General features: G+C 26.3%; 2 protein-coding genes across 5 annotated transcripts in view; one reads left to right on the forward strand and one right to left on the reverse strand.

Annotated features, from left to right (window-relative positions):
* LOC139424767 (RNA pyrophosphohydrolase-like) overlaps nucleotides 1-22,308 on the forward strand; it is an 81,874-nt gene that overhangs the window by 42,660 nt on the left and 16,906 nt on the right. The window lies entirely within an intron of this gene.
* On the reverse strand, nucleotides 2,819-22,305 carry LOC107456927 (neuroguidin). 4 transcript variants are annotated; one of them, XM_016074917.3, is made up of 13 exons: nucleotides 22,196-22,305; nucleotides 19,657-19,794; nucleotides 18,229-18,366; nucleotides 15,387-15,471; nucleotides 13,521-13,573; nucleotides 13,153-13,231; nucleotides 11,811-11,935; nucleotides 10,170-10,225; nucleotides 9,999-10,047; nucleotides 7,598-7,678; nucleotides 6,890-6,925; nucleotides 2,998-3,031; nucleotides 2,819-2,891 (listed from the first exon to the last, which is right to left on the reverse strand). In XM_016074917.3, the coding sequence occupies exons 2-13, from the start codon at nucleotides 19,792-19,794 to the stop codon at nucleotides 2,872-2,874; spliced, it is 894 nt and encodes a 297-aa protein (XP_015930403.1). In that variant the 5' UTR covers nucleotides 22,196-22,305; the 3' UTR covers nucleotides 2,819-2,871. The 4 variants fall into 4 exon arrangements, with proteins under 4 accessions (XP_015930403.1, XP_015930405.1, XP_071037695.1 ...); XM_016074919.4 differs by lacking the exon at nucleotides 22,196-22,305 and adding an exon at nucleotides 21,969-22,170; XM_071181594.1 differs by lacking the exon at nucleotides 22,196-22,305 and adding an exon at nucleotides 21,947-22,151 and having other exon boundaries at nucleotides 19,657-19,813.

Below are 22,308 nucleotides of genomic sequence, written 5' to 3' on the forward strand. Positions count from 1 at the left end.
ATTTATGTGCGTATAAGCATGCTTAGCTACAAGATGAATATTGTTTGACTTCCCTACATGTACTAGGCCAGGGGTGGCCAAGCTCCTTGATAGCCGAGCCATTTTTCAAAATTAGAAATTTTTCGCGAGCCGCAATTAAATACTTATATAAAAGGTATGCAAAAGAGGTATTAAAAAATTTTTTTTTACATAAAATTTATTTACTGAAAACATATAAATGAAAGTACAAAATATGTGTATTGAATTTAAATATTAAACTCATTTATTTTACTTCTCTTGATAATTCTTTAAAATTTGGTGAATAATTGGTGACAGCACTTCTCAGTAATTCTTTGAGATGCTGGTAAGTTTATACTGATCAATGTTTGGATTTTATGAATTTTAAAGTGGGATAAAATGATTCACATAAGTACGTAGTTCCGAATTAATTTGACAGGCAGCCTTTTTTAATTCAGGATATTTCGATTCTGGTACAAATGTCCAAAATTCAGTAATCGATGTCGACTTATATTTTCATTGTAGAGCTTGATCTTCTTGCATCTCTATTTCTAATTCTCCAGATGCTTTTTGTGTCATAATTATATTAGAAATGGAAAACTCACCTTGAATTGAACAACATTGCACTTAGTCTTTCATATTTGTTCTCTCTGAGTAATTTAAAAGACATTTTGAAACACAGACGAAGCGATAATAATTTTTTAAAAAAAATAGCACAAAAATGAAAAAGGAACTCTGGTACATTTATCAAGAGCCACAAATAATCCTTCAAAGAGCCGCATGTGACTTGAGAGGCGCAGGTTGGCCACCCCTGTACTAGGCAATCAGATTTTGAAAATATTCCATTTGATTAACATTGAAGCCACCAATTTAATTAATATAAATAATTTTTAAGGGACATGACAGTTTCAATATTTAATGTTAATCCAAACGTAAAAATATTCCTGTTTAAGAGACATTTTAACATATTTTTCATGGGTTCATATATTGAATGTCTACCGACATAAGATAAAACTTTAAAAAAATAATGAATTTAAAAATCAATAAATATTATTACAATTTAGTACAAAAATATTACAGTAGGGAACCGATTATCCGGAACGACCGGGACCATCGCTATTCTGGATAACTGATTTTTCCGGTTTTCTGAATCGCTACAAAAAGCCGTTTTTTTTTATTGTTAAACCCAACTAAAAAAAAAAAATATTTGGAAATAGTCTTAAAAAGAAGAAAAAAAGATGAAGTAATACACTAATGATTAGTTCCAAAATGATGGTAAGGTAAACATCTTTCAAAAAAGAAAGAAAAATTTTATTACACTTTTAAATTTTACACTCTAAAAAATATTTTTTTTTTAAAATGGCGGAAAAATGTATCGAATTTCGTTCCGGTTTTCTGATTTCCGGATAACGGGATGAAAAGAAGAAGAAAAAAAATTAATAAACAAATTTTTTTTATATTAAGAAGTTTCAGTTTGAACACTTTTCTTTAGTCAAAGAAGCTATTTAAAGCTTTTTTAATGATCACAAAACATGATAAAAAACTTTTCTTAATTAATTTTTTTTAAAATGAAACTTCCTGAAATTTATGTTATTGTTATGTATGAGTGTTTATGTGTAAGTACAACATCAGACTGCATAATACACTCTATAACAAAAAAATCGACGTTCGATCAGGCTGGAATGATGCCGACTGGGGACGTAGTCTTTAGCGACGAATCCCGCTTCCAACTGTGTCCTGACGATCATCGAAGACGTGTTTGGAGACGCACAGGGCAGAGGGGGGATCCTGCCTTCACTATTGCACGCCACGCCGGCCCTCAACAAGGCATTATGGTCTGGGGTGCCATTTCCTTTGACAGCCGGACCCCTTTGGTCGTCATTAGAGGTTCACTTACTGCACAGCGGTACGTCGACGACATCCTAAGATCTGTTTTGCTACCGTTTCTTTCGCAGCGCCCTGGGCTGGTTTTTCAGCAGGACAATGCCAGACCACATACGGCACGTGTTGCTATGAACTGTCTGCAAGCTTGTCAAACTCTTCCTTGGCCTGCCAGATCACTCTCCCATCGAGCATGTCTGGGATATGATGGGAAGGCGACAGCATCTGGCACGGAATGTTGATGACCTCGTTCGACAATTGGATCGAATTTGGCAGGAAATACCGCAAGAGACCATCCGGGAGCTTTATCGGTCTATGCCAGGCCATGTGGCAGCTTGTATTCAGGCTAGAGGCGGGTCAACACCTTATTGAACTTGTTACTGTAACTCTGCAATAAATTATTCAATTGTTCTGAAATTTTAATCATTTACTATTCTGTACATTGTCTTCCGATCCACCAATTTTCGTTTCAATCGGACAACTCCTTCTTGGTGCGTCGATTTTTTTGTTATAGAGTGTATATTAATAGAGCATTTAACTTAGGTATTGGTTGGCCAAGGATAGTACTGGTGATGTAGCACAGATGTGATGCATTGTGATCAAATAAAACATGGCTTAATAATCACCACAGAAATACACAGTGACAAGCAGGACCTTATAATGCAAAAATTAACCTAAACTGGTCAAAAGATAGATTCTTATCTCACTGTATGACGCTCGATTACTTCACAAATGACTCCGGCAAAACTACCCAGGAATTAGAACTACCGTCAGACCTAGCAAAACAACATAGGTGCTTAGTTCCTTTTTTCTACAAACTTCATTCTTGATGACTTAATTCTATTTTTTTTATCAGGGTCACATCCGCATATTAAATAACATTGGTGATTTTTTCTCTATTTAATCAAACTACATTTAAAATTAACATAACAAACACAACTGAAATAATAAGATTTTTATTAATTTCTAACTGAAAGTTGACTAAATTTCCCACTAATGTTTCCTCTTCTTTCCTGAAAAAACAATTATATTTCGTTAAATATTTATAAAAAAAAATGAAAATATTATACAGATGCAGAAAGTTGTGTTAAAAATAAAGTAAAAAATATAAGTGTGTACCTTTCCATTTTTTGGAGTTTTTGGAAGCTTTACCCTGTAAAATAATATTACATTAGATGAGTTAAAGAACAATAACTTTAAAGCAATATCATAATAAAATATACATTAAGTTTTTAAGGTATTTCCATCTTAAAACTGTATTCTTTTAGTTTTATAAAAAGCTAAACATATGAAAGCAGTGAAATGAAAATACAGGGCGCACAAATTGGCCGGAATTTGTGCTATTTGCTAAATCAATATCATTAAGTAAAACATATTAATTTAAAAATTAAGTCATAAATTAATTTTTTTTAAAAAAGTTTTTTTTTCTTCATAAAAACAAACTTATTTGCAATATTAAGTAAATTTTTTGCAATAAAGAGAATTTATTATTGTTTTTTATGGCACAACAGAATCTGACATAAAAAGAAATATCAACATAATATTTACTTCTTAATTGTTTCAAAAAATCTGTGATTTTTATTTTCATATGATGTTAAAGAAAATTAATCAAAAGTTAAATGGTATGGTAAAATCAGCAAACCAAAACTAAATATCATGGGGATTTTTTTTGTTTACTTTTTCTAAAATTTAAGAACTGAAATAACAAGAGTTTTTTCTTTCTAGCTAAACCATCTTTGAAATAACATTGCAAAGTAAAGGAAGAGAGAAAATTAGAAAATTTGGAGTTGAAATTATAGCAAAACATGAAATGCTTGGTAAAAACCTAACATTTCCAACAAAATAAAAAAGGAACAATGGAAGTAAACATTTTCATTGTCGTAATTATTGAAAAATAATTACTAAATTTTATAAAAAATAATGACTTAGAAGAACTGTTTAAATTAATAATAATGAAGACCTTAGCATAGGGGTGCACAACCTTTTTCAGTGAAGGGCCACATGCACAGCAGATTGACCAATGAAGGGCCGCATGCCAAAGTGTTTAGACCGACATATTGAAAGCAATTGTTGGTGGTGATTGTTATATAAACATCATTGTTTATATAACACTAAATTCTTTTTGTCGGTTAACCTTGTAATCTCTTTGCAGAAAATACAATACTTTAAAACGTTTAAAATTAGAAAATGCAAAACTGATTACTTAAGAAGGAAAACAGAATTCGAAAATCAGAATCAATTTATCGGAAAAAATTTAGATAAATTGAAATAATTAAAAAACTATGGAAAAATTGAAATTTTTTTTATCACATTACAAAATACAAAAGTCCATTTAAACATAAATTTTAACGTTAATTTTTTTTTCATAGAATTAAATTTCAAATAAATAAATATTCTAGTCATTAATATAAATTCAAGTTAAATACTTTGATTTAAAGAAAGTTTATAGGGTTAAAAATGATTAAAACTAAAACTAAACCCCTTAAGTGGAAAATAAGACTTAGCATTTATTAGGGAATGTACTTTATCTTTCAGACATTTTTATTTTAAATTAATAATAAGAGGCTATGAGAGGAAAGAAAAAGAAAGAAGAAAACACATTAAATTTTAAGGAACTATATTCCTTAATAATAAAAAACTATTAAGATACTTGTTTACAACTTTTTATGACGAATATATTTTTAACATGACACTTACTATTTACAATTAATACACAATCAATTAACAATCAATAAAATTTACATTACTTTTCGAAACTTATCTTGATTAAATTTTTTATACAGTTAAAATTTAATGATATACAAATCATTTCCCAGCATATAATCATAAATGATATAAAATGCTCCAAGAAGGTAGAAAATGGTTTAAAAAATTTCTTAATGGTTATACTGTAATTTGCAAAATTTTTGAATATTGTGATAATTTTATCTACTTGATCATGTGATATTTTTTGAGCCATTAAATGAAAATGTAATGATTGTATTTAAAGACTACTCTGTAATTTTGAACAGGCCAAATTCATTCTGGAAAACAGTCTTTCGACAGAAGCTGTTGTTGTGGGTAGTATTAAACTTAGAGCAAATAACATAATCAGTTTTGGAATTTGTCCTAGATGGTGTTCTTCCTTTCTGGGTTTTTAAATCGCGGAAATACAAATAGCGATGTGTTATTTTTTAATTGCTTGAATACGAATTGCTATGTGTTATTTTTTAATTGCTTGAATACGAATTGCCATGTGTGATTTTTAAATTGCGTAAATAAAAAACTCGATGCTTGTTTTTCAAATCGCGTGAATACGAATCGTGTGGCTTTTAAATTGCGAAAGGACTACTCACAACACTTGATTTTTAAAATGCATGAATATGAATCGCGATATATGGTTTTTAAAACGCGTGCATATGAATTGCGAGAAAAGTAGCAACGGATGATATTTTAAACGCCAGAACACGAATCGCGATATGTGATTTTAAATCCCGTAAATACGAAACGCGATGGATTATTTTTAAATCTCGTTAATGTTAATACGAAATGCGATGCGCAATTTTCAGATAGCGTAAATACAAATTACGATGTATGACTTTTAAATTACATGTGACAACAAAAAGAATAGGTTCGATGTGTGTTGTTAAACTTGCACGTGTTCATGGGACTAAAGAATTATGCCGTTTTTTGAATTATTTATTTTTTTATTTTTTTTTTTGCAAAACGGACCGCATTTAAACACATCTAGGTTTTTTTTTTCCTGGGAAGGTGTTGATTTGGCTAAGATACGTAATTACTTTTTAAGTTACGAAAAAAAATTAAAGCTGAATCGAATTTCACGAGTTGTAATACTGTGTGAAAATATCAGGTATATTCTAAATCACAAATAAAAATGCAGCAATAACGGGAAAGAAGAAAAAACACTTTCGAAAAACCTCTTAAAAAATTCGTGTTAAAATCGGTACAACGCAAATGATAAAATCGGCACAAACAGAGCACGTAAAAAATAATTATTTTAATGCGCGATTCAAAACTCGCTTGCTGTCAAAGTATTAAAAATATCATAATCTTTTTAAATCACGGGGAAAACGTAATAACTACTAAAACAATAACCAAAATACTTTAATATTTTAGATGAAATTGGAGTAAATAAAGTCCATCAAAATTTTATGTAATTTAAATGCGAGATTTGAAATTAAAATGTCGCAATAGCGTATAAAAAATATCGGTACTTTCAAAACCTTGTAGAAATGTGTAGCAATAATTTCTAAAATAACGATTGAAAAATAATTTGATTTGCGATAAAATCGTTACAAATAAGCCATGTCAAAAAACGATTCTTTACTCGCGATTCGTAATAATATCGCGCTAAAATATCGAAGTTTTAAATACCGGGTGGAAATGTGCAGCAATAACTGTTAAAGAAAGGATCTAAAGTCATTTAGATTTTCCATGAAGTTTGCACGAATAAAGCGTTTCATAACTTTCAAAAATCGCTACTTCAGAAACTACTTGAAAATGGGTAGCAATAACTACCGAAAAGTCATTGGAATCGGCACATACGAAAAGCGTCAAAATGGGTAATTAAAATTCGTAAATCGTAATAATGATGTATTTGAAATCCGAAGCGTTAACCATCGAAAAACTACATTGATTGAGATTGGGTGCGTCAAAAACTTAAAAGTGTAAATTTAAATTACCGAATTTTTTATTATTTTTCAAAAACAAATATTTAAATTTTTTTCATTTTGTTCAGATTGCGGCCGCGGGCCGCACATCGAGGTTTGGCGGGCCGCATTTGGCCCGCGGGCCGCAGGTTGAGCACCCCTACCTTAGCATAAAAAATGATTGATTTTTGTCATAAAATATATTTAAAATTGCATATTGCAAGTTAAAAACTTACTGCTGAATATCACGTGAACAAAATGAAAGCTCATGATTATTTATATATAAGCTCTAATGAAAGCTCTTGAGTATAGATATTTACAGAAAGGAAAGTAAAATTTTTTTAAAAATATATTCTACTTACCTTCTTCCCTTGTGATTTTCGTTTCATTGTAATATCCTGTAATCAAGTAAAAGAAAAATTAATAGTAACAGCTTTTTATTAAAGCTTGTCTTAGCATTGTAGGAAGCAGTAAAAATATTCTGACAAAATAACTGCTAATTTTATCTGGTATGACTTTTTTCTGAACTGGCACATAATTATTGAACCATTTTCATTGCTTATTGTTTTCTTTACTTTTAAGAACAGCTGAAATTTTTTTATAAAACTTTAAACTTGAACTAGTCTGTTACTTATCCGCAAGAGACAAAAATACTTAAAATATACAATTTGTAAGAATTTTTTATTAATTAATATAATAATAATTCATTAATATTATGATAATTTATTAATATTACATTAAAAATTGCAATAAAATATATGTCACAGTCACAGAAGATGTAATTTCCATCAAAAAAAAAAAAAAAAAAAAGGGAAATTTCAACTAATTTGTTGCCTTTTGTGGTTTTGGATAAGAAGCAGACCTGCAAAAATAGAATTTAATAAAGGAAACCCTTTTTTTCACAAAAAATGGCTATTTTTTGAATTGCTTTATAATAAGATAACTTCCTTGACATCTTTTTGTCCTTTGGAAATTTTTATTCATATTAATCAATCCGATTTGTAAAAACTGACTATTTTTTTTAAAGATATATACTAGAAAATAAATTAAAAAATAATGAAAATAATCACCTCTGGTTGCATATCTAAAGCTGATATATCATCAAATTTAGGATTGAAATTTGTAACAGTCATCATTTGTCGGGCTTCATGCTAAAAAATTGAAAACACACAAACTTTATTTTCAACATTGTTAATATCAAAAATGAATCAAATAGATCTTACTTTTTTTTTTAAAAAAAGAAAAGCTTTTTTTAATGAAGAAAAAATGTCGATTATAGTTAAACAAAGCAAATAACTTTTTTTAAACAAAGAAGTAACCAGCAAAATCTATATTAGTAATGATATCAGGAATAATACTTTGATAAATAATTAAATAGCAATAAATAAGCTTTTAATATACAACTAATATAAATATACAACTAATACAAATATACAAACGAAAATTAAAAAATGAAAGAGTAAAAAAATTTTTTTAAGGTTTTTATAAGGTAATTCAATACTTATTTAAATAGTAAGAAGTCAACTATGACAAAACATCTATTTTTAAATAATTATTTCCAAGCTTAATTTGAACTTAATCACAGTGGAGTCCCAATTTTATGTTTTCCTTTAAACTAGCGTTAAAAAAAACGCATGAAGTAGGATAAGGTAAAATAGGATTTAAAAGAAACTTATGTATATATTTCAAATATTGATACTTACCAAGATGACCTGTGTAATGTGTAACCTTTGCACGTGAAGAAATGTGTAACCTTTACACGTTTTTTGTGTTTCGATTTAATTATAATAATATCCCGCTTAATGCTTATTACTGTTATCAGATTTGTGTTATGATTTACATTTGCAAATATTTTAAGATTTTTGAATAAGATTTCAAATTTTTGTTCAGTTGTGGATATATTTTTCGCTCATCTGTATCGTTTTCGTCACTACAATCGAGCGCAGGCATTAAATTACATATATTAAAGGAATTGAAAAGTAATGGGATATGCGTTACAATAAATATACGCATCGTCAACTTCAGAATATCTTCAGTCTTGCAATTCTATTCTATAGGGTCCATGTTTACAATTGAACTACAATAACCAATTAACCCCGAGAAGCTTCATTAAACCCTTTTGTCATGTATTTTAGTCAACACTGTCCAACGCTATATAAATCATATTCAGAGTTTTCAGAACATTTATTTCTGTTTTAGAAGCATCTTGCAGGTTATCGTAATCCAGAAAAAGAATAGTTTAGTGCAACATTTTTTAAATGATTGGATAATTTCACGATTCACCCCTCTTCTCGTGCTTTAGCGATCCCACCACCCTCCTGATTTTGATTCAAGGGGGGAAATCCCCTCCCACAGACAAAAAAACAGAATAGGAATCATGTCAGAAAGAATACAAATATCAAATAAATAAGTCTTTAAACGAAAAAAAAAAGGAGAAGAAAACTCCTGTGAGGATTTGTAGAGAAAAAATTACTTTGATCTGTTAGAAAATGAATAAAGCAGGATTTTCTTAAAAAGTGTAACATAAAATCTGGGAAAATTTAACATGATTGGTAGGTAATTTTGACTGACCCGCAGTTAATGATGCAAGATGATGTATGAAACAGACAACATAAAATTGGAGTTTCACTGCATTTTTAATTAAAGTATTTTACTAATCTTAAATGCAACTAAATATTTAAAAAATTTAATTAGTGAATGATAGTCTCAGTAGACCATTTTAAAAATTCTGTGCTGAATGAATTCTTATTTGAATTTGATTAAACTATACAAAGAGGTCAATTCAAATTTTTAGAATAGCTAATCTTCATCACATAAGATTTGATTTTCTCTTCTAAAAAAGTAAATAAGTATATGAATCCCAATTCTTTCATATGAAATTTCATGAGAAGACAATTTATTTAAAGGAGTTTTTTTCTTCATAATAAAATTCAAGAATCCTAAAAATTAGGAAACAACAAATTGATTAGAATATATAATATACTTTCATAACTTTGCACAATTTCTAGAAGGATCCCTCATTTTAACATTAAATTTACACAACAGTCAAATTTTCATTTTGTGACATAACTCAGTTAACTGTTAAACAAGCTTAAAGTCAAAATGCAAATATTTTCCTCATAAAGGCCTAATATTTGCTCTGAATACAAATAAAAACTGGTTCTCAAGTATGCAAAGAGGTTTTCCTCTTCTGAAACAAATGCAAAGCTTGTTATGTAACAAAACAGGTTGAACTTCTTTTTTTCTTGGAAGATCTCTTTATTTATGAGGCAAATGACATTGTGATGCGGTTCTGAACCATTTGTGTTGTGCATTATAGAATTGCTAATTATGTTCTATGTATATAGAATTGTATTACAGAATTGTTAATTACGTTCGCGGTAAATGGTTAAGATCCTTGCTTGTTAGTGTAAAAATAAACATACGAGTTTCTAAAAAAAAAATTTATAAGATAAAATATGTTTTACTTACTCGTTGTTTTTTAGTCATTGGCAATCTCAACATGTATTCCTCTTCATATCTAAAAGAAAAAGCAATTATATTTCATGCACATATATAAACAGACATATAAGATAAATATAATAATAAAATAGATATAAATTGAAATTTAATATTCATAACTTAAAAAAATAATAATAATACCTGGAACGTTCCTTCATTTCTTCATTCAATTTAATTCTGTAAGGATCAACAGTTTCCTATAAATAAAATAAAATGAATCAAATTTTTTTTTAAAAAAATAAATAAGACTACAAAACAAATAATTACTGTAACTAAACTGTTAAGTAAATCTTTGTAAAGTATCATAGATTAGCATAAAAAAAAGAATCAATACAGCTTCATTACTAAATAAAAATTATAACTCTATTTTTTTACAATAAACATATGACAATATAACATGTATTAAAAAAGAGGTAATAAATCTTAAGGTAAGGTAATAAATCTTACACAATGTATTATAATCATCAGATTATTTGTTTAAACTATGAATTGTTTCCTTCACAAAAAAGAGGATGGGGATAATAAGAAAAGCATAAAAACAAAGAATTGTGCATGAAATATATTGACTCAAAAAATATCTAGTTATGCATAAAAAACATTTAATTTTGATTGTGATATTATTCATATGATAAATCGATAACTAATTTTTCACTACACAAAAACAAGAAGAAAAAAAAAAGAATTGTGCATGAACTATACTAACTTTAAAAACATTTAGCCATGCATAAACAAACATTTGATTTTGTATGTGATATTATTAATATGATAAATTGACTAACGATAACTTGTACAACCAAGTAATAATTATGTAACCAATACAGAAAGTTCACCACCCTATAAAATAACCAAAATAAAGTTTTCATAATAACTAACATGTCAAGTGACTTAATTTCATATTTATTTTGTAAATTCATTAGATTTTTTGCACTTTTATTAATTTTCCTGCAAACAATAACTTAATCATGATTTTTTTGACAAGCATTTAAATATAAAAACTATACATAATTATGAACTATTCAATTACTTATGGTTATCTATTGGCAGCAATTTCAGATTCAAGTTTACACAATGATACCTTACAGTAAAGAAAATTTAACAATGCCTTTCATTTACTGGTAGCTTAATTTATAACTATGAAAAAATTTAATAAGCTAACTATATTGAAATACAAGTTAGGAACCTTATTTCCAACTATTTTCTGATACTACCTATACCTTATAGCATTATCGTAAGCAAATAATTGTGCAAATAAAATAAGCTTTCTTTTAATCATTTTAAAGTTATAACAAGCCTATTTTTTAATTACATAAAATAATTTAATTTTATTCTTTAAATTTATTAAAATTGGTACTACTATTTATCATTTACATTAATAAATGTCAGTAAATATGAGGTAAGATTTTAAAATCACAAAAGCAATCACATTATAATAAAAATTTCTTTCTTTTTTACGCACAGAGAACACTAGTTAACATGAAAACCCTTCAAGACAATATCAATGCTAAAGAAACTCTCTTTTATAATTGTAACTTTTTATATATTTATAGTAATATTTAGTTTCACACATATAAAATAATAATTTCATCCTCACACATACAATAAGGGGAAAAAAAAGCCTTCAAAATATAAATAGTCACTCAATTTTTTTAAAAATTAGTTTTGAGCTTTAATCTCTGTCACTCAAAAGATTTAAGTAATTACTTACAATTAGCAGCTCATAAGTGATTCAAAAACCGAAATATAAATTCCAAAATTAATATTCTAGAAAAAATAAGTTCTGACCTTAATTTCTTCAGGCCCAGTGTCATATTCTTTACGCAATTCATACAGAACACTACTGCTTAAAGCTCTTTTTTGTGATTTTTCGAGTATTTTCTTTTTTCTTTCTTCCACATTATTATCTTCAGCTAAAAAGATATAAGTAAGGAGATTATTTATAATGGCAAACAAACATTTTAATTCATAACATAATCAAAAAAAGTACATACATAAAAACAATTAAATTATTCTCTTTCTTTAAAAATTAAACCTCAAAGACATTTTATTAAAAGTACAATTATTGTAGATCAAAATTAATGTTCCAGTACAAGGATCATTGAGACACAAAACACAAAATACCCAATTTTCATTGTTCTATTAGAACAATGAAAATTGGGTAAATTGAATATTTCCAGGCTGAATATATTCAGCCAAATTTTCAGTTAATACTAGTTAACTGAAAATTTCCAAGCTAACTAGTAATCAGCCTGAAAGTTTTCAGTTAACAAGTATTAACTGAAAATTTCCAGGTAGTACTAGTTAACTTGGAAATTTTCATAAAATTATGGAATTCACTATATAAAAGCAATAGTTATTTAAGCAAAACTTTTAATTATTTGGGATACAAATTATAAAAGCTATTAAAATAAAACTTTTAGAAATATTTATAAATAACACTTAATTCTGTATATTTTAAAACTCAAAAGTTTTTGCTTATGTAAACTACAGGAAATACTTACTTTTAAACTTTATGTAACAAATTTAATAATGAATTACACAAATAGTTATGTACAAAACATGCATTAATAAATCCTTTTCAAGAAATATGGCTATTTCCTTTTAACCTGCACTAAAATAACTCAAAAGCATTTGAAAAGTATGATTTATAAAGATTAAAAAATTTTAATCACAAAGTTAGAGATAATACATAATTGACTTATATTAATCATATTGAATTAATTAATTATATTGAATTAATTTTATTCCAAAAAATGTCATGACCTTTAGTTAAAATACATTTGAATAAAAAAAAAGTTTGCTCCTATTATTAAAGTATAGGTATTAAATTATGCAATAAGTATCCAGCGTAATCCAAATATATTATAATTTAGTTTAATAGAAAACACATTACAGTTTATTAAACAGGAAATTAATTGAATGTACAGATAAGTTTATGTAATTTTCCTGAAAATAAAAAATTATCGACTAAACTAATATAAGAAATGTATTTTTATCAGCTTATACTTTGCAGACACATAATTGAAATACTGAAAATATGTTAAATGTTATGTACAAATATGTAATGTTCATAACATGTAATATGCATATGTAAATATACTAATATATGTAACAAAAGATCACTTACAGAAATATGCTGCAGATATTTTTGGTGGAACATAAACATTTGAAAATTTTTGTTCTTCTTCTGAGTCTTCATTTTCAACCTAATAATTAAAAACATTAGTTGAAAATCTAATTACTCTTATGTTCATATTATTTTATTTTAAAAAATAATTTTAATAACTATCTCAGAGTTCCTATAGTATGATGTATACTCTAAGCAATGGGCATAAAAAACATAGCATGAAAAACAAAAATATATACAAGTACTTAATTTACTAACAGAGTTCATTCTAAATAATACACCAAAAACTATAATACACAATTACATAACATTTCTGATTCTCAAGTATTTGAGATTGCAATAAGGAAATATAATAAAAAAATATTTACTTGATCATCTAGGCTTTCAGGATTGGCTTTAAATCTTAGAGGATCCTTAGCATCTATAAAAAACATTAAAAAAAATTAAACATTAGAATTTAGCATTCATAAACATTAGAATTTACAAATTCTCAAGATTGAAAAGTATAATTTGGAGTGCATATTTTTAATAAAATTTTGTCAAAACTTAATTACATAATTATATTTTTATAATATATTTAAAAAAAAATTAATAAAATAAATTCTGAACATTTCCTTAATGTTAAGAACAATTGAATTTTTAAATTGATTTTTTGATTTTTATTTTCAAAATTTAAATAGCAACCAATGTTTTTGTTTTCCAGATTTTAAAATATTATTCTTTAGGGATAGAGAACATAAAGAAAAAATATATTTTCTAGTTTTACAATGACAAATCATAAAATAAAAATAACATTATGTGCTATTTTAATAAAAGTCCTTGTAAAAAAAGTAATTGGCATCTATGTAACTGAATATGAAGATATGATATACATCACAGTTAACACATTCGCTGCCACTAAAAATGATATTTCCATCCTCAGAGGCCGGATTACAAAACAGGGTTTAAATGTTCTTTATATTTTACTAGGAAAACCAGAAAAACGAAGAAACATATCATTTTCCTGTTTAGAGAGCGTTTTTTTTCCCCAGACACTCTGGAGCGCCAGTGGCACACAGACTCAACCTGTCTTTGTAAGTGCCACTGACGCTCCAGCGCGTCTGATCAATAATCTCAGAAATTACTGGCATATTGCATAAAATAACAGCTTAAAAGGAATAAAATGGAATACCATTCAAGTATATGTAGTACCATTTATGAAACAATACTGAAAATATTTACAAATAATAAGCACTGTCTCAGAATCTGACATTTCTCTGGTGTCCATTACAATATCACCCTCTCCATCCGAAGATTCCCAACTGTAGTCTTCGTCTGTGCTATCATAATCCGAAAGGTCACTATTTTGTAACAATTCTAATATTTCGGCATCAGTCAATATTTTATTTACTTATATATTTTATTCTTTCTTTTATATTTAAATTTAGTGATTTTGTTCTTTTATTACATTTTATTCTTTATTGGGCTGTGACGGTAATATTTTATTCTTTTCTTGGGCTGTGACAGTCCTGCCACACTTGTATCATCGGCCATTTTTAATCAAGCACATAAAAAAATTCAAGCAAAAATTTTGAAAACCAACCACAAAAAATAATGCTTCACTAACGCGCTGAAACAACCTCCCTGTTCAACTTCCAAAGCCACACTAAACACAGAGCATATAACTTATCATAGTTGATCGACGCACCAGAGTGTCGTTGGCATACCAGGAGGTGTCGCTCTGACGCGCCAGCAAACATGTTAAGCAAAAAAATATTTTTTTATACTCCCATAGCAATATCATCTTGAAATTTCATATAAACATACTTAAATTATCAAAGAGTTAAATGGAATAAAATATTAAAAATGTTAACTTTTAAGTTTTTCTTTATTAAGTTTAAATTTTTTTTTTAAATAACTTAATGATAAATATGATCTGAAATGCCATTTAATACTGAACAAAATGACATAAAATTAAGCTCTCTTGGTCAAATAGTTCTCAAGATACAGCTAAGTAAAAATTTCAGCTGAATTCATGCAAATTACAACAGAATAGAAAAATTTCCAACATTTTAAAAAATGCATAAGTCTGAATCAAATCGTGCAAAAAAATCTGAAACTTTGTATTTTTCAAATCAAAGTAGGCTTAACATACATGCCAAGAATAATTTAACTTAAAACTGTAGACAGATTTTATTTATTTATTGTTATTGATAGTTAATTTTATGATATATCCAGTAATGTATTTAATTTACTTATATGTCCTGTAGAAGCAACTGTAAGTAACTTGTCAACTTGGTACTTTAATTTTTCTTCAATAGGTCTCATTTTTTCTAAAACCTATAATTTCAAACAAAACAATAAGTTCAAAAATAATAATAATAAACAAATAACTATATCGGATCTTTAAAAATATGGTAAATTATTTTACAACAAATTAACAATGTGTAACCATTCAGTAATTTAAAAATTTCAAAGACCTTATATTTTGTCAAGCCAAAACAACAGCAATAAGATATGTATTGACCTTACAGACAAACATTTCACTACTTTTTTAGGTAGAGATTCTCCGATGTACAATAAGATTTTACAGCTTGCTGCATAGTCTCTCGTAATGCAGGAAATATCAGTGTGATATTATCGTAAATTTAGTTGTGTGGGTTATGAATAATATAACAACATATTGGCGTGAAATATATCATATTAATGGGGGCTGTTGAGAAGTCATAAGGAAATTCATCATTGAATCCTAATATGTGATAATAATAATTTTAAAATAAACTTTTAGGATAGACGTCATTATCAAAAAATAAATAAATAATAATAATACTGTAAGAAAAGGATACACAATAAGTAAAACAAAGAAAACAGAGATTGATTACTTAAGAATACTGTTAAGTTTGTGTTTTACAGACTAAATACATAATGTGATAATACTGTGACTGTTTTTATTATAGTGTTTTCCCTGAGATTTTTTTGAAGGGCTGCCTGCCCTTCTTCTTTTTGATCCCAATGAATATACCTTCTTTGTAAAAATAAGCTATCATCCCATAAAAACACAGTCTCTTTTATCTATATTTAATTTTGAAAAAAATTTATTTACTGTTTAAATAATAATTACACACAAAAATTATCAGTGTTTATAGTTTTAATTTTGATTACTATTGCAAATATTTACTTTATTAGGATTACTCTGTATTCTCACCTGGAAAAATTTTCATAACTTTCTCTTTTTTTAAGGAAGTGTATTAATAAATTTAAGTGATTTGAAATTTTAAAATTATTTTTTAAATAAATACCTTTTTTTTAAAGAAAAAATGCTGTTTGTTTTCTTATAATTTTCAATTTAAATTAGAGAAAAAAAACTTTCAAGTTGTTTATCAATTAATCCTTTTTTTAGTTTACTTTTTTTTTCAAAGAAAATTTATGCACAAAGATTATTGTTTTTTATAGCATACCTTTAATTATTTTCATAAATTTATATCTATTTTTCTCTGATTTTGATAATGAGACAGAGAAATACTTTTTGAAATATACACATAAAATACTATAAGAGGGTAACTTAAAAATTGTTCAGGATAAAATTCAGTTATTATATAATAATATTACACATTTTGATAAATTCCTACAGTGTTCAGTGAGTGCCTTTCCTAAACTCAGAGTGCTCTTATCTGAGAGGAAGCACCCACCCTTTTTATTCATTGGGAGAACTCTATCATATTATTCTTATCATCAATGCTGAGAAATTTTTTGTCATGATAGAAGATTTCTCAAAAAAAAAAAAANAAAAAAAAAAAATTAAAAAAAAAAAAAAAAAAAAAAAACAATGATTGACAATCTAAAGTGAGACAGAGCAACTAAATGCAATACAACTGCAAAATTAACAAAAAGATAACCATTATTAATATAAAAACATGTATAATGAAATATGATGTTGCACATTTATTATGCCAAAAATGAGATGAGAGAAAAAGATTCTATGCTATAAGGAATTTCTAAAACAATAAGCTTTAAAATACATGACATCATTAGTGGATGGATAATTATAACGTAAACAATATGATAATATAATGCAGAACTACATAACATAATGTAAAAAAAAAAAATACATACTACATAATATAAAAAAAGAAAATTTTTTTTCTTAGGTTTTTAGCTATGCTATAAGTTTAAAAATATTCACTAAATTTAAATAGGAGTAATTTTTAATTAATAACAAAATGACTATTTTAAAATTTTTAAAAATCAGGAAACGAGCATTTAAAGTAGCACTTTTATTCTGAGTATACACATAAACAATTTTAAAAAACAAATTTCTCATAATTTTGTAGAGAATAACATTTACTAGTAGCTAATGAAAAAAGCTCAATTTAAATATTTTGAAAATTTAAAAGTTCCAAGCAAAGACAATTAAACACCTTTTACTAACAACCAATGAAAAAAGTACTTTTAGGGCTATTAAAAAACCAAAATAAAAAATAAGCACTTTTTAATAAAGCTTTAAGTAAAGTCGGGCTTCATTTAATGTTATAATTTGTATAATATTATACAGTACAGAACCCGTTATCCGGAAATCAGAAAACCGGAAAACCAAAAAACCGGAACGAAATTCGATAAATTTTCCTGCCATTTTTTAAACAAAAATTTTTTTTCCTCATAAGATTTTAGGATTTTTCTTTCTTTTTTGAAAGATGTTCACCTTACCATCATTTTGGAAATAATCATTAGTGTATTACTTCATTGTTTTTTCTTCTTTTTAAGATTATTTCCCAAAAAAAAATTTTTTTAGTTCGGTTTAACAATAAAAAAACGGCTTTTTGTAGCGATTCAGAAAAATGGAAAAATCAGTTATCCAGAATAGTGATGGTCCCGATTGTTCCGGATAATCGGTTCCCTACTGTAATAAGTATTTCATATAATATTCCAATCATAGTTTTATCAAACAGCTTTGAATATGCAAAAATTTGAATTCCAGAGTGTTAACAAATTTTTTTTTTTAAACTCATTATTAAAAATTTTTTTTTAAAAAAATCAGCGTAACACAACAAAATAATCTTTAAATTAAAAAAAAAGTTAAAAAATGAAAAGGAAACTTACAATTCTGGACTCACACAGCCTTGCTACGGCAGGATCATTTTCAATAGATTTTCCAGATGTCTTTTGTAAAATGACATAAGTAAGATCAGTTATATAATTTAAAAGAGTGTGATTCTTTAAATCATAAAAGCTCAATCCCTGAAAAAATTTACAATTGTTAAAGAATGTATAATTTATTTTTAAATTTCTAAATTATAAATATGATACAAAAATTGGTAGTTTCATAAAATCTAACAGTATAAAAATAAACAACTGAGGTACAGTTGTAACAAGGTGCATTTTCAAAGAGATTTTGATCTAAAAAATACTTCCAATTCACTTCCTTTAAAAGAACACTATTTCTATAGACTTATTTTAGATTGACTTTATCAAGAATATTTCTATTTCTTCACATGAATAATGGATCATATTTTTTTTTTTTTTAAATTCTAAATTAAATTCATATTATTTAATAAAATGAGTATGAAAACTTTTAAATAAGATCTTCTTAGATTGCTTCTTTTTTTTAAAAAATGATTTTTGAAAAATTTACAAAAAAATTGCTTTAAATTCACAAAAATATTAACTATATAAATATTCAATTTTCATTAAACTGTTTCATTCATTATTTAAAATGCAATTTAAGACTTCATTTGAATGCGAAAATTTCGATTAATTGAAACTTAGAAAAGACAAATCTTAATCCAACAATAAAGAAATAACCTAACATAACAAACATAAAATAACTGATTTTTTAACATGAAGGAAAGATTTAATAAAATTTAAATTAAAAATGATCATACAAAAACTTCACATTGTTCTTAAATGGGCAATTAAACTTACATGATACTAAAATAGCCCAGTATTTATATAGTCTTTACATAAAAGTTAAATAACTTTTCAAAAATATTGTTTTCCAATATTTCCTTAAAATGGACACAAATCCATCATAATTTATAGTTTAATCTATCAATATCCGTTTAAATTGTACTTTCAACTAAGCATTTTTAAAATAGATTAATTTTAAATAATTGAAGATAAAATAAATTTTGTCAGGTTTTACAAACATCAATTCTTTTTGATTATGAAACTAAAAAATAGTTTCACATGCAATCATAAAAGATTCAAAAAATCAGTTTCAAATTTTAAAAATATCTGCTTAAAATCTATAATATTTTGATGTAACAAATTACAATCTCTTGTACTATTTGACAGTAAAACCTTATAATTTTCCTACACTCTTTTGTTCTCTAATTTAATATTATATCCATAGTTTTATAACTTAATTGCATTTTTGTTAAATAGAGTCCCATAAAATTCAAAAAACAGGATATCAATTCTTACATACATATGATAGTTTGAGAATGTTTCTTTTTATTATTTCACAAATATATTTAAATAATCTAGCATGGTTACATTTTTAATAATGTCAATAAAAAAGAAAGTTACATTTTTTGTCTGAAGCTCATTGCCTTTCAGTCGCTTCAAAAGATTTTGTGTAGTATCTGTTACAGAAGCAGCCAATGCAGGAATGTCTTTTAGAAGTTTCAAAGTTTCATTTACATCTTCTTGAGACAGTTCCTCCATCTAGGAAAAAGATTAAAAGCTAATAATTCGAATATTATAGACTAAATATTAGGAATTTTATTAATTTTCTAAATAAATGTAGATGTAAATAGCAAATTTATTTTCATTTTATATTTATGATCAACAAAGTCAATCCTAATTTTTCTACGCTAAAAAAGATAATTATGAAAAATAAGATACCATTTGAGATAAGAAAGATAGAGAAAAACAAGCAACAGATGTAAATAACAAATTTTAAAACAATTTGAAATTTAAATACATTGTTTGTTTTCTGCTATTATTGTAAACTGCACTAATGTCACATTTTAATCAATAAGAGAAATTGCAACATAGATGTGCTTTTAATGATAATTCTTTTTAGATCTTTTCAGAGCAACTTTAAAATCATTTTGGAAATTTTTTTTCTGTTTTGTCCAATCTGAATTTCAATTTTATCATTGCACGAAATTTAAATCCTAACCACAATGAACCCTTATTTTTTTAACCTTATTTTTTATCTACTTATTTTTTTTTTTTTTTTTTAAAAAAGAAACAAATATGTATTACAAAAGTGGGCAAGATTGTCATATACCTTAGGTTTACATAAATGCTCAGATGTTTTTATATTTACAACATATTTGTATTTCACTGATATTGTATTATTAACTGAACTCGCCAAGAGCAACAGCCTGGTTCTTGAAGTAGCAATAACCTCTTTTAAAAATATATAATGCTCCATTCTATATTATATACATATATTAGTTTCTAACAAGCCATTACTGAGTTGTCGCCAAACTTGTAGTCTATATACTAGTAGGAGTACTGATACAGAAAACTTTTAAAACAATGTATTGTTATTTCAATAAAATCTTTTTAATAGAGCATAATATAAGTTTCGAAATTAATTTATAATGTGGCCTGCAGATTAAGATTATATAGCACATTGAATCATAAGAGTCACACAAAACATCAACAGGTTAATGTACACTCAAAATTAAAAATTTATATTTTCACTTTGATTCTTTTTTTAAACTTGGAAATCACAAATAAATTGTAATATTAGCTGTTATACTGCTTCGTTTATACTATGTGCTTGAAATCTACAAATAAACAACAATTTAAAAAAAAAAATTTGCAGTTCAATTGATAATACCTAATAGATACCAATTACAGAAATATGGCTGGATATAAATATTGTTATCAAACTAGCATGTTAAAAGAAGTTTTATTTTATTGCAACAATTATTGAAAAAACAATCTGCTAAAAAAATGATTTTGCACTTCCACAAACAAATTTTAAAATTTATAATTTTAAGGACTTCTGAATTTTAAATGGGGGTCAAAATAGGTATTTCCGAGGTTAAAATTAGCAATAGTTCGGGAACACTGACATCTAACTTGGATCACCTTAAAATAATAATCAGTAGGCTCTCCTACCAATAACTAAATAAATATATACTGATTGTTATACTGAAATGTTAAACTGATTTGGTTTTTTCTTTTTTCATGTTTTAGACTGTTTTTCTGTCACAAAAACTTTAATCTGTAATTTTCATCATCATTTTGATTAAATGTATTGTCTGCATTTTTCTATCTAATTTCACTGTAATGACTTTTTTTTAAATACATATTTAATATAATGCTCAAATTTCGATAAGTATGTAATTTTAAAATTGTTTATTAACATGATAAAATTTCATCAAATAAAGCTTTCATAAAATATTGGACAAATATTTCTTAAATATTACAAATATTTCTTTCTTCCTGCCTTTTTTAAAAATTAGTTTCCAATTATTTGAAGATTGTACTTGAAAAAGGATCCTGTTTTATAAATTTGTAAGATTTCTTTCTCTCTTATTTTAATAGGAATGCAAGTAAACCAGTGCAAATAGAGGAATGCCAAGAAACCAGTGAATATATGTATGAGCAAGTAAAATCTTTCAATTGCTAAACATTATGAACAGTCACTAAATTTTCTTAACTTCTACAACTGAAAATCGAAAATGTAAACTGCTATAACCTCCAGGATAATTGACAGCGTTAAAACAACATCCATTCGTATTGATTGAGTACAACATACTTTATGAAACGGCAATGCATAAGTAGAGAAAATAACAGTACGAAAAAACAATTGAAGTCGTAAAATTTTTTTGCTCATATTATTAAATTTAACTTTCAAGTTTTTGTCAACTAACCTGTAAAATCGAAAGAGCTCTAATATCTATAGTAGAATTAAAGTAGCTATAAGAAAGATCCAATCGTATTATTTTATCACACAATATCTAAAATTAAAAATTTATAATTAATTTCTCCGAATATGAAACGTGTGGAAGTGGAAACGTGATATCTGAGAAAAACAATAACATGTGAAAATAAAAGTTGTGATCAATATTTTTTAAAGGGCCAGAAATACGCAACTTACTCTATGGTTTAACGTTTTAGTTTTTAAACTCAATCTGTTTTGTATAAGAATATCTATATACTTTTGATCTGAGAATCGCTAATCAGTTGATATAATTTAAACAGTTGAATTTT

The sequence above is a fragment of the Parasteatoda tepidariorum genome, chromosome 6 (genome assembly GCF_043381705.1).
Source record: "Parasteatoda tepidariorum isolate YZ-2023 chromosome 6, CAS_Ptep_4.0, whole genome shotgun sequence".
Lineage (NCBI taxonomy): Eukaryota > Metazoa > Arthropoda > Arachnida > Araneae > Theridiidae > Parasteatoda > Parasteatoda tepidariorum.

Bases quoted from the DNA above. Each gene is read 5' to 3' on its own strand.
- LOC107456927 (XM_016074917.3), bottom strand. From the start codon at position 19,794: ATGGAGGAACTGTCTCAAGAAGATGTAAATGAAACTTTGAAACTTCTA. The intron at 13,232-13,520 runs GTAAATATTTTT...TTTAATTATTAG, and splicing joins CTGAAAGCCTAGATGATCAA to GTTGAAAATGAAGACTCAGA. The intron at 7,679-9,998 runs GTAAGTAAAACA...TCAATTTTTTAG, and splicing joins CAATGACTAAAAAACAACGA to CATGAAGCCCGACAAATGAT.